General features: G+C 41.8%; 1 protein-coding gene across 7 annotated transcripts in view; it reads left to right on the forward strand.

Annotated features, from left to right (window-relative positions):
- Positions 1-14671, forward strand: part of anks1b (ankyrin repeat and sterile alpha motif domain containing 1B) — a 183185-nt gene that overhangs the window by 166371 nt on the left and 2143 nt on the right. For 3 of the 7 annotated variants that reach the window (XM_008400554.2, XM_017302832.1, XM_008400556.2), the window contains exons 21-28: positions 907-1110; positions 2607-2732; positions 6792-6863; positions 7929-8015; positions 9003-9140; positions 9228-9395; positions 12856-12978; positions 14266-14357. In XM_008400554.2, the coding sequence (XP_008398776.1) occupies positions 907-1110; positions 2607-2732; positions 6792-6863; positions 7929-8015; positions 9003-9140; positions 9228-9395; positions 12856-12978; positions 14266-14357 (1010 nt within the window). The remainder of the gene's footprint in view (positions 1-906; positions 1111-2606; positions 2733-6791; positions 6864-7928; positions 8016-9002; positions 9141-9227; positions 9396-12855; positions 12979-14265; positions 14358-14671) is intronic. The other 4 variants (XM_017302834.1, XM_008400559.1, XM_017302833.1 and 1 more) reach the window with 3 other exon arrangements.

Here is a 14671-nt window from a genome sequence, read left to right on the forward strand (position 1 = left end):
CTCTAGATGACCTAAAAAATAATGTTTAATATCTCAGAAACCAAAACTGCACAAACGAAAATTTTAACGGCACAAACCTGCACAAACGGAGCACTAACTATTCAGACTATTTGCTGGATTTTTTGACGTGGGTGGGGTGTCAGCTTCACGCAGGTTGTATGTCACCATAAAGGCTCTTCCTTTTCATGCTCTGTGTGTGTGTGTGTGTGTGTGCGTGCGTGCGTGCGTGCGCGCGCGTCTGTCTGTCTGTCTGTCTGTCAGCAGAGGAAGTGATGGATGAGTCCACCCAGTTGAATCCTTTACACAGTGAACAGTGGAGCTAAAAAACAAAGTAGAAGAAATTTCTTATTATTTTTGCTGTTTCACTTTACTTTTTTTGGCAAAGTAGAAAACTATGGTGATGTGTTGAACATAACAACTTGATTGTATATAAACAAATGGCCTCATTTGTGCTCCATAAACCTGATATTTTAGCCCTGCAGTGATTACAAATATATGTATGCAGCTTATGGTTGAAGGCAGATTATATTGGATGTCTTAGATTATGATGTTTGACTCTGTTAAGATGATTAGTGTAAGCTTCATCATCTTGTAAGCAGCTCAGTAGAAGGAACGATGGAAAACCCATCAGATAGTCACTACTCTGTTAGTCTGTGTTCGTGTAGATGGGAGTTTGGATTTTAGATTTTTGCAGAAAAAACATCCGTCCCTCCATGACCTCTTAGGTTTTAATGATTATTCTTCCTCTTATTTTCCCATTTTCAAAGCAGTAGTTTATGAAGCCGAGCACTTTAGAAAGACGGTAAAACCTCGCGCCTCTATTGCAGCAGAATCGACGGGAAATCAGGTTATTAAACGACGGAGGTCGCCGCTCACGCTCGCTTCCTGTGCTGGGTTTTGTTCCAGGAGCCTGGAGGAAATCACACTCCTCCCCAGCTCAGCCCCTCGGTAGGCCAGGCAGCGTATACGGCGGGGGTCCCCGGCGGATCGCTGGACGTGCAGCACCTCATTATGCAGGCGGACGCGCGGCGCAGGCAGCGCAGCACCGAGAACTACTTTGACGACGTGCCGCGATCCAAGCTGGAGCGACAGATGGCTCAAGTCAGCATGGTGAGGATGGAGGGGTGAATGGAGGGACCGGGTAGGAACTCTGACCATTAATGGTTCACATGTTTACTGGAGAAAATGAATCTTTTTATAGATTACAATTGGTCTAATAATTTGTGCCTCTTTTCCTTGTAAATACTAAATTATTCTGTTAATATTTTATTCCAACTCGTCTCTTTTAGCATCTTCAGTCTCTTTCTGATTATACAGACATGCATTTTATGTAGATAGCAGCCGTATGAAGGGGCCATGATGACATTCAGGGGTTTTTAAGACTTCTTTTATCATCCTGCGGGCTGCTTTCAGGATAAACTTGCTTTTACGGACAGACCTGGGTGTGTTGTTTTGACTTTTCTCCACTTGTAGATGATTGTTGGTGCAGTGAAATGGTTAATTTCACTTAAAGCTCCTATCAAACCCTTAAGCTGCTGCAGTCTCCGTTCTGTCGCTCTGGATCTAAATGGTGCACACATCCTTAGAAATGTTGGTTAATAACTTGTTTATCAATCAAGTCTATTATTTTAGACATTAGATCAAAATAAGGAGGTTTTCATTTAATATGTCCAGAAGCAAATATTATTGTTCTTATTTAAGGTTGTTTCTTCAAAATTAATTGATTTATATTTCCTCAATTTCTCATTTTTGTCAAAATTTGTATTAAAAACATCCAAATATGTTAGGAAAGCACACAGGCTTTTATAGAGTAGGAGAGTTTTTTTCCCTTTTAGTTGTATATGCAGATATTTGTCACCAAATTAATATTTTTATTGTTTTTTCCAGCAACTTTTAATTACATCCAAACTAGAAACTCAGACCTTTTGACTTTTAATCAGCGCAGTAATTCAGTCACACACGTCGAACACGGCAGCTGTGTTTTGATTTCCTGTGATTGGGGTCTTTTGGTGAATCATAGAGCTCATCAGTGCAGAATAACACACTCCTGGTTGTGTGTGTGTGTGTCAGAGTGCATCTCCTCTGTTTAACGGCGCTGAGGTGGCGCTCATGAGTCAGCTTTGCATGAATCGAGAGAGAACGGTGGCGGGATGGAGGAAGGAGAGCAATTATTACAGCTGATATCTTTTAAGACACAACTAACTTTTTATTTTTTACTATGTTTTTCAACAACTTTTAGTAAAAGCTGAACGTTGAGGGGGTTCGTTTTGCCCAGATTTGGCCTGAGGAAGTTTGAAAACCTCCTCTCCACATTCCTCGTCTCAAATCCTGGCAAACATCAACAGTCGTTGGGTTTGTGAAAACATTCTCAGGCTGCAATAATCTGGATTCAATTATAAAGGAACGGACCCAACGATAAGCTTGATATGTCCAAATATTTGAGACGGATGTCGGTTGGATTTCAGAAATCCGCTTGTTGACAAAGCAAAGACTCTTAATCTAAGCTGGCGTAGGAGAACATGCAGAAGATGTCGGAACATCCAGCGAACATCTGGAGCAGCTGTGGCAGAACGAGCCGAGCAATCAGTGTGTGTTTGTGGTTTCAGGCTGGCGAATGGTGCGAGCCGATCACGTTGCGTCCGCCCAACGAGGCGACGTCCTCCACGCCTGTTCAGTACTGGCAGCATCATCCAGAGAAGCTCATCTTTCAGTCCTGTGACTACGAAGCTTATGTGAGTCCAAACCCTTTAACCTGGTTCTTACTGAGTCAAAGATGCACATGTGACCCCATCAGCGTTGCACTAAATGTTATGTAGAAAGTTTCACCTAGATACAAACATTTTGAAGCATCAACAAGGTTCTGGTTATTGTGACCAGACTTTTGACTGGCTGATTTCCTGGCATTTCTCCAAAGGTTTTGCATCATTTTTTCAAGAAAGTTGAGGTTGCAGATGCAAAAATTCAACATCCAACTGTGTTTCAGCCTCCAGTCAAGGAATGCTTTATGTCAACATGAACATAAAACTACTAAAAGAAGTTACTGTGCTGACAGACAGACAGACCAGAACCATGGAGGACATTTATGTGCAGAGCTGAAGGAAATTGAGCTACAGAGACATTTGAAATGGAACCAATCAAATCAACTTAATTTACTCACCTGAAACATTTTCAATTCAAATCTAAACATCGGTGGTACAAGAGAAAAATCAGGCGATGTCAATATCCAACGGCGCGTTGCGTTCAGGTACCAAACAGACTGGTTGGAGGAATCTGGTGCGTTCAAGTACAACCAAACATCTCTAACGTAATTTAAACATTTTTGACTCACAAATATTGGCATTGTCTTATTTAAAAAATAATCCTAAATAATATGCAGACCATTTTAAGTGGCCTTAATATTGTATATGATCTGTCCAGGTGTTGGCTACACCACCTTATACTTGATTGATTGGAGAAAATTGGTCACTTTTTGTAATTTCTAGAATGAAATAAAACAAAATATGCTTAGAAATGTATGAGATTATTTGTTCACAGCACAATTAGACATTTTTAGTTTTTCTTGATTAAAGCCAATCAGAAACGTGCTGACCTGATCAATGTGTTTTCATAAAACACTGCAAATAATCCAAATCCAACTGTTTCCTGTTGATTCTCGGTTCTCTGCTGACTGATCAGTTTCACCTGCAGTCAGTGTTTTTAAGTCCAGACCTTCGGCCGGTTACATAAAAGATGTTTCATGTCCGCGCAGAAAGAGCCGCGAACCTCCGCAGGGTTTCACAGTTACACACCCAGCATCCGGACTGAAAGTGATTTCTGACTCGCTGCAGGGAAACCACTGCAGAGCGAAATGAAATCTTAGGAAGATTGAGAGGAAATGTAAGTGGATCTCTCAAATAAAATTGTTCTGATTGATTTGACAGCGTTGCAGTGGAGATATACAACAGTTATGAGTTAAATCAGTGTCAGCGCATGAATTAAATAAATGGAAAAGCTTATATGGATGTAATTTGGGGAAAAATCCAGTGCAGCTCTTGCCAGAGAAGGCATAAAATATAGATCAACACATACAGGGGAATGAATTAACGTAATATTTCGCACAAGTCGACCGATGCAAGCTTTGTTGGAAAGTAGGCATGATTTTAAAATATATTCTCTTTGTTTGGATGAAAAGTTTGACTTTGAACTGATCAAACTTGCTGTTGAGTGCAAACGACAGAGAGAATACCAAGTAATTATTAGGTCAAATGTTGTTGGTATCAGCAGAAACATCCATCAAGCTGTTGCTCCAAATCCCAGCATGCTACTGGGAAGCCTGTCTTTGAGCCAACTGGAGCTGGCCGTGTTCACCAGTAACGTTCGCTCACACAGATGAAACCACGGCTGGTGGAAAAACCCGTTTTGTGACACAAGAAACTGGAGGGTTTATTAAGAAGGGAAACATTAGTGAGCTCTTCAGGTGAAGATGTGTAAAAACTGTCCTAGTATGTTTTTATTTGGAAGCATATTTACACACTGAACATTTCAGAAAACTTTGGTTTCAACAGAATTATTAGTGCAACAATTATTAGCATCTCTGCTGTCAAAAGGACAGTCTGAGTTTAGCAAAGTCCTACCATCACAAATGCAAACATTTGCGATGGCGGGGCTTTTTTCTGTTACAGTTTGTGCATTTAATGTTGCTATGGAGACTCGGTGATGGGGAGCTTTACAGACTTTTTTCTCTTCTCCCTTCATCATCATCCTCACTGTGTGAGGAAGAAACTGTTCTCTTCCAGGCTTCTGTGTCATCGTGTTATATTTATAACCCATAAACTTGGAGAGTCATGGATTACAAATTATTAGTTCCTTAAAACTTTATTCATATAAATGAGAAAAACAAATCTGTAGTTTCTGTTAATCTAAAGGAATTGATAGAGATACTATTTGTGAATCTATTTTGGGCTTTTAAAACATTTTTATATTATTATAAATAACGCAGAGTTCAGCTTTAGGACCAGTAGCAAGTCTCAGTCAGTTGTAGGAATACGACACAGCGTCTGAATGTTTTTCCTTTTTAGAGACGGTGGTGGTAATTTATGTCACCATGGAAACGTGGCGGTGCTTTCAAACACCAGATCCCTGTTCCAGGTCCAGAGCTCTAAAGGAAACTCAGAAAGTGAGAGAAATAAGCGAGAGCCACAGTGGAGTGAATGCCAGCGAGGTGCCAGGAGCTGCAGGATGGACAGAAACAAATTGGATGGAAAAGACACTAATGGGCAGCTTTGTGTTTGTCTTGATGGACGGATGGTAAAAAGCCAGAATCAGTTCTTGTTCTTCAGCGTCGAACAAACGAAACGCTCTCTGCTGCTTTATTGTGTTAGCTTATAGCCACAGCATAGGAAATACATCAGCTCACAACTTAGCGAAGTCATGCTAACATTATTAGCACCATCGTTAGCGGCTAACATGATCCAAGCAATAACAACTTAAAACTTTGGAAGATAAATCCAACATAGCACAATCTCTTTTATTGAATTCACAAGAAGGAGAAAAAGTAATAAAAACCTGCTTTTCACGACTGAATGTAGACTTAGAGAGACTGAAACGTCACTTTTTAAAAATAAAGATCTAATACAAACTTAATGACTTTTTGTCCAACCTCGATTGTCTCACTTCTCCAGTTTTGTTCTCAATCAAACAATTTTTGACTAAAGTAATTTACAGTAAGAGTAATCATTTGCAGCGCCGTTCCTCTCCATCCCAGATAAACTTTGGTTTCTGTCCAATCTTTTTTGTTCTAGTGGTTTTAAACTTTTTAGTGATTGCTGACTGTAAACCGGACTGAGACCTTTTGCAATATTTAGATGGGATGCCCAAAAAATATGAAGGTCAATATAAAATATTGATATTGCTGGAATAATTTAAAAAAAACAAACTGACGTTTTTGTAAACTCATGTTGACGTGAGGACAGAGTCCAGCAGCTTTACTTTACCTGAGTGCCGTCCTTAAGCTTTAGCCTTGTGAGGGGAGCCTGAAGCCAATAAAAAGACGCTTCGCTGCACAGCAGTGACTGACACGGCGACACGGCGTAACGCAATTTCCAGGACAGCTGCCAGCAACTCTGACACGACAACGATCTGATGTTATTAGCTCCACTCAGGGCGAAACATTAACATTTTCAGCCAACCTTCTGATATTAGGAAGTAGATTTACTTTCAGTAAGGAAACAACGCAAAGATGCAAAATGAAAGATAAGAAGCCAATAAGAAAAGCTTCATCTGAGTCATTTGGAGCAAAGTTGAACAGATGAGACCAAAAATCTTCAGGTGTTTCCCCTCTGATTTGCTGAAAGCCTCGTTCTGTTCCCACTTCAGAGAATAAAGTCTCCTCTATAAGCTGAGGGGAAACATGAGGTGTTGAGTGTCTGTCGGTACTCAGGATCCAGGCAGAGAGAAAATCCTGCTGGTGCTGTTAATGTCAGCAGGACGGTCCGTTCATCACTGGAGGACGGCTCTGACTGTTTCATCATCATAATCTAAACTGCACACAGAGCTGACAGGATGAATTTGGAGCATGAGTTCACCTGATGCTTGTTCCCTTTTCTTGAAAAGTATCAAATTTGACCATAATAAAAACCAGGTTTCCATAACTTTTTAGATGTAAGAACAAATGGATGGAAGGAAACTTTACTATCTGTTTGTCTCTTAACTGCGTCTGTTGATCTGTCGATGCGTCCAGCAGGGTTTTAATTAGGCTGCTGTGATCTGGTGCTGACAAACAAGCCAACAGCTTCTGTGTGTGTTTTCTACAGTACCTGGGCTCCATGCTGGTGAAGGAGCTGAGAGGGACGGAGTCCACACAAGATGCCTGCGCTAAAATGAGGGTAAAGCTCAGTCTGATCCTTTCTACGTTTTAACCTGCAGGCTTACAGGCTGCATACCGACAACAAGATGCCAAGATAAGACGAAAAGTTTGTCATATTTGCAAAGGCCAAAAAAAAACCTTCCTGTCAAATAACTTTTCCATTAAACCTCTGGAACATTGTGCCATTTGCTTTAATCCAGCCAAAAAAATAGATCAAATTGTGTCCTTATTTTTAAAAATAAGTGTTCTATCATTGGCTGTTCCTCTTTAGAACAGCTTATTGTGTTTCTCAGACTTCTTCTCTCTTTCCGAGCTGCTGCAGTGTAAAGATCGCGTTTAAAATTCATGAGCAGAGCGTCCCGTTCTCGTTTCTCCATTTTCATTGCAGCATCTTTCCTCTCAACTTTCTGCAGCGTTGCTTGGCCAACCCCTTTGCAACGCGCCAAGGCTGCAAAGGAAGTGCAATGAGATGCACATTGCTAATGCACCTCCACCTGCCTCACCTGTCCCAGCAGCTCCTTTTATCCATCCCTTGATGGAAACAGAGACGTTTAACTTCCAGGTTCACAGACGGGCGAGGAAAAGCAAAATGCAGCCGCTGTTGGCAGATCTTTTGGCGTAACCTGTTCGTAACTGGGTCGATGTGCTGCAGAGAGGATGAGCAAGAGGACAGAAAGATCTAGAAAATAAAGCAGGCAGTAGATTCTCAGGAAGGACAAATTGTTTATAAAATGCGGAAGGAAGAAAGAAGTACTCTGCTCACGTCTTTGAATGTATAACAGCTTTTGGCAGGTCGAGCTCTTTGCTGCATAATCTCTTCAATATGTGTGCGTAATTAAAAAGAATGAGGTGAGATATACTGCAGGGGCTTAATGAAGTGCCAAGTGGTATAGAAAACGCCTGCTGCTGGTGATTTGGTGTAAAATTTATTTTCTGTTGATTCTCATGGAGATGATGGGCTTTTAATGGAGGAGGAAGTTGAAGGCGATTTCTCAGACAGCGCTGAGGCAAATCGATGCAAAGTTTAAAAGTCACAGCTGCCTCTTCTTTCTGTTTCCACATTTTATCTCCTCTGCCCTCCAAGAAGTCGACGGAACAGATGAAGAAAGTGCCGACCATCGTCCTCTCCGTGTCCTACAAGGGAGTGAAGTTCATCGACGCCACCAATAAGGTAACGCCGCGCAGTCCCAGCGACGCCTACGCTAAATGACACGTGAAAGGTCAGCGGACATGAAGGGAAGAGTTGGCATTCAGAGGCGTCATGTCTGACTCTCAACAGCATCAAAGTGTGGAAGTTTGCTTTATTCTTGGGCTTTAAAACAGGCCGCCGCCTTTAGGGAACTGATGAGGAGGATCTCAGGAATGAACACTAAAACATGAGTAGTGTAAAAAATTAATCTAAGAGTTTTACCAAGAAAGTAAAATTTATTGACGTATAAAAACCTCTTGACACAAGACGTCCAAACACAGATCTGGAGATACAGTATGGGTCAAAAACATAAGTGAATGGAAGAAGTTAAAAATCACAAAAAGACCTTTCTGATCGGTCTGTGTGTCCTTTCTGTAGCTGTTCATTTGTTATAGTTGTAAAGCAAACAGACGCACATCTGTGGTCACCTAACTCCAATAAGTTGATAGTATCTATTTTGGAGGGAAATGTGCAGAGCTGACTGGTGTAAATACGATCTGTTATACCAACAGATTATGGACATCATAGATTACACAGCCCTCATCTATAATCTGTAGATTTGAACCACTTTGTTCAGAAAAGCAGTGATAAATATCTAACATTTTTACCGCAATCCTTAATTTCCTGCGTCAAAGACCAAACGTTCCTGTTGAGTGAAATGTCCCCCACTGATATTATCTCACAATAAGTATTGATATCTTCCTTCTAAAGAAAATCTGATGTAACTTTTAAATATTCTTAACTTTGCACAAAAAACAATCCCTCCCTTAGATGATGTATAATTTATAGCCTCAATTAACACGACACAAAGTGCTGATTAAACCAGAAAAGGAACACCAGCAGTCTAAAAACTTTCAAACCAATACTCTGCAATATTAACTATGATTGTGGGATAAATAATAAATCAGTTTGCTTTTCTTTGAAGAAACTGCGTCTTTTTAAGCTCTTCCTCCTCTCCTCTCTCTGCAGAACATCATAGCGGAGCACGAGATCCGCAACATCTCGTGTGCAGCTCAGGATCCAGAAGATCTGTCTACGTTTGCCTACATCACCAAAGACCTCAAATCCAGTCACCACTACTGCCACGTCTTCACTGCTTTCGACGTGGTCAGTCCCGACGCCGCGGCTTCACGGGGCGCTTCGTGGCTTTTTAACCTTCCTGTTCTCATAAATGCTTCTTCTCTCTCTCTCCAGAATCTGGCCTATGAGATCATCCTGACGCTTGGACAGGCCTTTGAGGTGGCCTATCAGCTCGCTCTGCAAGCCAGGAAGAGCGGCCACGGCTCGGCGACGCTCCCCGAAAGCTTCGACAGCAAACCCGGCAAGCCCGTCCCCAAGCCCCGCGTCAACATCCGCAAATCAGTAAGCATCGACGCGGCGGCGAGAGAAAATCCATCCAGAACTACGAAAAAGATTTACGTTCAACGAAGCGCAAGCAGCTTGAATTTCATTTTATCACTCTTCGTTCGGATGGATTTTCACTTCTTATCATCTTTTAACCCCTGAACTCAAGTGAAGCGTTGTTTTATTAGCTTTCGATGCAACACTAACATCATTCTATTAACCTCCATTTCCGACACATCCTCACATCTCTTCCCTGCTCATTCCCAACTCCTTCACCTCTCAGTCCCGATCTTGTGCTGCTTGTGTCTTCTGTGTGTGTCCCGGCCCAGTGGACGATGTGGCAAAGGTTTATGTGGATATTTAATCTGTTAAGCTTCCACTCGGTCTTGCTGTCCCTGCAGTCTCTTACACACTCGGCTGATTGATGAGGCCTGTTTGCATTTCGCTCCTTGGAGGTTTTGCTTGCTCACTCTGGGTTTGTGCGAGTTGTGCGCTTAAAGAATATAATGTACCCTGCTGATAAGTTGGTAAAAACATATCAAAAGATAGACGTGTCAGTCCTTCAGAGCCTCACGAAGAGGGAAAATAAAGGCGACGCGTTTGTGTCACGGTTTTAGAGTAACGCTTCAATATGTTTGTTGCTTGAATACCCAAATATTCAGAAATATAAAGCTTTAGTTTTACTATTTTTGAAATGCATGAAATAGTTTCTAGAAACTGGCATGTGAACATGCACATCAGACCCGTTATAGATGTTTCCACTCAGTCCGCAGCTGTGACCTTTCAGTTGAGTTGATTTTTAGCATCAGTATAGTCTGCTTGGTTACCCTGGTAACGCTTTATGACTCTTTGCATCCTAATAATAATAAGAAAATAAGATGAAAACAGGAATATTTTTAATCATAACAAGAGGTCAGATCAGGTTTTGTTGTTACTCTTCTGTGTGAAAGTGGCTTGCCTCTTGTAGTCATAGCAACCCGAAGTGAGTTTGTCAACAGTTCATCAGCCGGCGGCGGCGTTTTAAAATAGCAGTGGTAACATGGCCAGCAGCATGTGGGTCCGCAGGGCTCGGTGTCTGGTTTCTGAGGATGCTTTAGGCTGTAATACACACAGCGTGATGGTGGCAAACGGCGGCGTCAGAGGGACAGCCTCACTGTCCAAACTTAGACGTGAGATGCTGTTGAGAGAGCAGCGAGAGGAGAGACGGCTAATGAGCCCACATGCTGTATCTGTGAGTGATCATATGCCTACAGTACGGAGATGATGGATGACGGCATATGTACTCACATTCTGCTGAGTCTGCAGCCTCTACATTAACTATTATTTGTAGTTTTTTTTTCATCCCCAGCCTTCATGTGCGTGTATACGGTCTAGTTGAAGGCTTTTGGTGTGAAAACGCTGCAGCACTTCCTCTACAGTCTGTAGATCTGCAACGTTTGGCCTCTGATGCAACGTCGCTGCTTCTTTTAGTCGAGATGATTACAGACCAGTAATGTGAGTCTATTTTATTTTAAGACTGACGTGTAATTCTGTATCCGAACGTGGATGGAGAAGCTCGCCAGCGCTATAAAAACAGGCAAGTTGCATAGCTGCTGTAGTCTGTCGTGGTAACTCAGCTTCTTGGATGCCAAGTACTCCACAAATAATTGCTATAAACACAGAACTGGGTGGGATATTGATTTCTTAATTTATACTGGGTATAAAATTAGCGCTTGTTATTTGCCAGCTTGGATTTCTCCACAGTCAGTTTGTAGCTCCGCCTCTCTATCGCCCTCTGTTGGTGGATAAACCCCTCTGGGCTGATGATTTACTACTACTTACTAACTTTGTTGTAAAATGTTTAGCTTGGAGGCGAACCTTCACTCATTAAGAGAACCCAGGTAGTCCAGGGATCTCATTATGATGCCTTCTGGGTTCAAAACTTTAAAAGTCTTCCAGGCATGCCTGCATGTCAGAGGGCCCTCAGGTGAAATTTGTAGGCTTAACGACTTTCTGAAGCTTGGAAGGGATTTAAAACCCCGAGGAGGAAACTGGTTTCTGCTGCAGTTGCCTGCCTGACCTTGGAGAAACAGAGGAGCAAATAAGCTACAAATAACAGAAATATAGATTTTTTTTAAAGTTAAAAACGGGGATCTAATATCTGGTAAATGTCACAATAAGAGCAAATCATTAAAAACCCAGACAGACAATCCATCTGATTCACAAAATAAATTGAATCAGCGTTAAAGCAGCAGCTAAACGTTACTGATGTCAGGTTCTGTTAAAAGAAAAGGTTCTAAGTATTTAGACTTAATAACCACCTCGCAGCTTCAGTGCAAAACAAATCCAACCTCAAAAATGCCACAGCATTTTGTGCCGCTGCTGTTTATGACCCAAGTGAAGTTGGCTGCCCTCCTTCTTCAAATCAGACAAAATTGGTGTCAAAAATTTCCGCAGCAAAATTTTTTATTTGTGCCGCTATCATTTTAGAGATTAATGGTCATTTTGGGGGACTGGTTGACCTTTAAACTTTCGTTAATATCTTCAAAGCCACAGCAGCACAAAGAAAAATGTTGCTGCACAAACGTTGTCGAGTTGATCAACACCAATTTTGTCCGATTTGGAGAAGGAGGGGAGGACTGATTGACCTTTCATGACCTCTGGAAACATTTCTTAGTATCTTTAAAATGATAGTGGCACAAACAAACATTTGACACCATGGTTGACACCAACTCTGACCAGCCAATAGAAATGGCTGGTTTCTATTGGCTCAATAAACTCTGCAAAAAGAATGTGACTGGATCATAAACAGCAGGGAATTAGTTTTTACTTAAACAGAAAAGTAACATTAAATTATTTTAGCAGCAGTAGAAAAATCGATGTATTGGTAGATTCTAATAGAAGTGAGTAGGTGTGTGAAGTCTGTTCACGTACTCATGGAAACGACTTGATAAATATTTAGTTTTGGATGGGATAAAGTAGATTTTCTCTGGCTAGGCTGGTTAGCCTGCTGCTCCTTTAGCTGCCATTTTTCTCTCTAGTAAACAAGATAAATGTAGCAGTAGGAATTTTTCTGCTGATTATTTTTCCCTTCTGAACAAAGATTCACATGAAATCAGATTTTCTGGCTTTGGGATTGTAATGTCCACTTTCGGTTGAGTTTTTCTGTCGGCCTTGCAGCGACTAATTTCCCAAACTCTGTTTGTTCTGTTGCTGTCCCAAAGTCCTTTTAGCTGTTGCTGCAGAAGTTGGTGGATTAATGTGGCGTAACGTTGCTTTTTCCAGCTTGGGTTTGGCTGAACTGCAGTAACGATGCTGTCCTACGCTGTTGCCAAGGCAATGAGTTTGCTGCCATGTCGTTGCCATGGTTTTTGCTGTGGTTTTTCTTTTTTTTTTTGAGTGCAGCTGCTGTGTCGTCGTGGTTTTTGCAGTGCCGCTTGTTGATGTCCGTGTCTGTAGAGCTCGCCCACGTTGACGAGTTTGACCTCTGCCCCTGTAGGTTATCATGTCTCCCTCCAGCCGCTGGTCGCTGGGCCACATTTACACCCCCCACCGGCCTCCTCTTCACCCTCCTCTTCCTCCCCCTCGACTCTTCCATCTTCCTTACAAAGCTCACTTCCAGGTCCTTCACACTTTTCCTTCTTCTGTTCTTTATTCCCACATGATTCTTACAGTTTACCATTCAAGACTGCAGTTTTCTTTGTCCTCTTCTCTTTCTTGTATCCATATTCATATTTTAGTAACACAGCTGTGAAGAAAAAAAAAAGCTAACCTATTTCTCTTGCCTCAGCTTTAGTGCTTCAGTCTGTTCTGTGTCCCTCAGTTTCCATTTAGTGCCTGAACAGAAAGTCGTACAGATAAACATTAAAATATTATCAGTGAAAAACCAGAAATACAACAGGTTCATTTGTCAAAGTTTTTATATAGCTTTTGTCAATTGAACAGCAATATATGTAGATGGAGCATCCATAAACTTTTAAGCGTTTTGTTTGGATCCTCTTGAGCTCAACCCAAAACAATCCTGGAGGTTTTATGTCAGATAATTTTATTTATATAGCGTAATTAAAGCAACAAGGCAATTCAAAGTGCTTTACATGAGTTGGAAGGAAATACAAGACTAAACATTGGTTCCCCATGTTTAATAAGAATAAATAGTCCATAATTTAAAAACTAGATGTTGGTTCCAGTCGTTCTGGGTCGAGTTCTACATCATGGTGGTCGTGGAAGAAGTTGAATTTTGTTTCTTACAAACCATTTGTTTGGTAACACTTTATTTGAAGGGGTGTGCATGAGACCATCATAAATATAGCACCTGTCATGAACATGAATGAGTATTTATGATTGTTTATGGATCTTGTCATGAAGTGTCTTTCGGTAAATAATGACACTGCAGATGCAAAGTTGCTTTAAAAGTTGCATTATTTACCAAATTCATTCATTCATGTAGACTCCTTTAGGTTCATAACAGGTTTTATGTCAGTCTTATGCACCCCTTCAAATAAAGTGTTAGCACTTCTTTTGACTAGATTGTAATCAGATTTCCGTTTACGTACAGAGTCCACCAGATGTGTAAATAAAAAGCCTCTGTATGCACCAACAAGGTTACTTGGACTTTTGGAAGAGAAACAGCATCACAGATCTCCCATCATGCCTGTCAGTAGCCATTAGCTGCTTTTTCTTTTTGCGTAGATTCAGATCAGACCCACATGTGGAGTCTGATGCCAAAAGCAGCTCATGTCCACTGTTAAGAGCAGTGGAGGCCTGTTAACTTTCCAAAAGGTCAGGACGCCCTGTTCCAGTGCATGGCAACGAATTGCACTCCAACTAGAGGATGTTCATCAGAGTGGAGGACGCTGCAAGTTAGACAGGACATTATTCAGCTTATGTCTGATTTTCTCGTCTCGTCCAGATGGAGCAGCCGTCAATGGACCAGAAGGGCCATGCTAACGTGCCGTGGATTGTGGAGCCTGGACAGGAAGCAAAGAGAGGAGTCAACACCAAGTACGAGACCACTATTTTCTAACATACACCCGCCTTGTCCACTCCTGTGTGTGTGCCTTTCAGAAGTTGCCCTGTATCGGGGCCCGGCCCCGGAGTTGGGCACGAGCGACGCACGCCGCCGCGTCACCTCACCGGCTGAAAAACAAATACTTTTACACCTCGTCCCCCCTGTCCCCGTTAGCCCAGCCTGTCCACTGCATGATGACGATTGGCTGCGTTCTTTTTCTTTCTGCTCTCCCCGGCCTCGTCCTCCTGCCTGCAGGGCTATCGCATGACCTTTGAACCCAGGGTAGTGGTGCATTTCTGACTCCACC

This window comes from Poecilia reticulata, linkage group LG23 (assembly GCF_000633615.1).
Source record: "Poecilia reticulata strain Guanapo linkage group LG23, Guppy_female_1.0+MT, whole genome shotgun sequence".
NCBI lineage: Eukaryota > Metazoa > Chordata > Actinopteri > Cyprinodontiformes > Poeciliidae > Poecilia > Poecilia reticulata.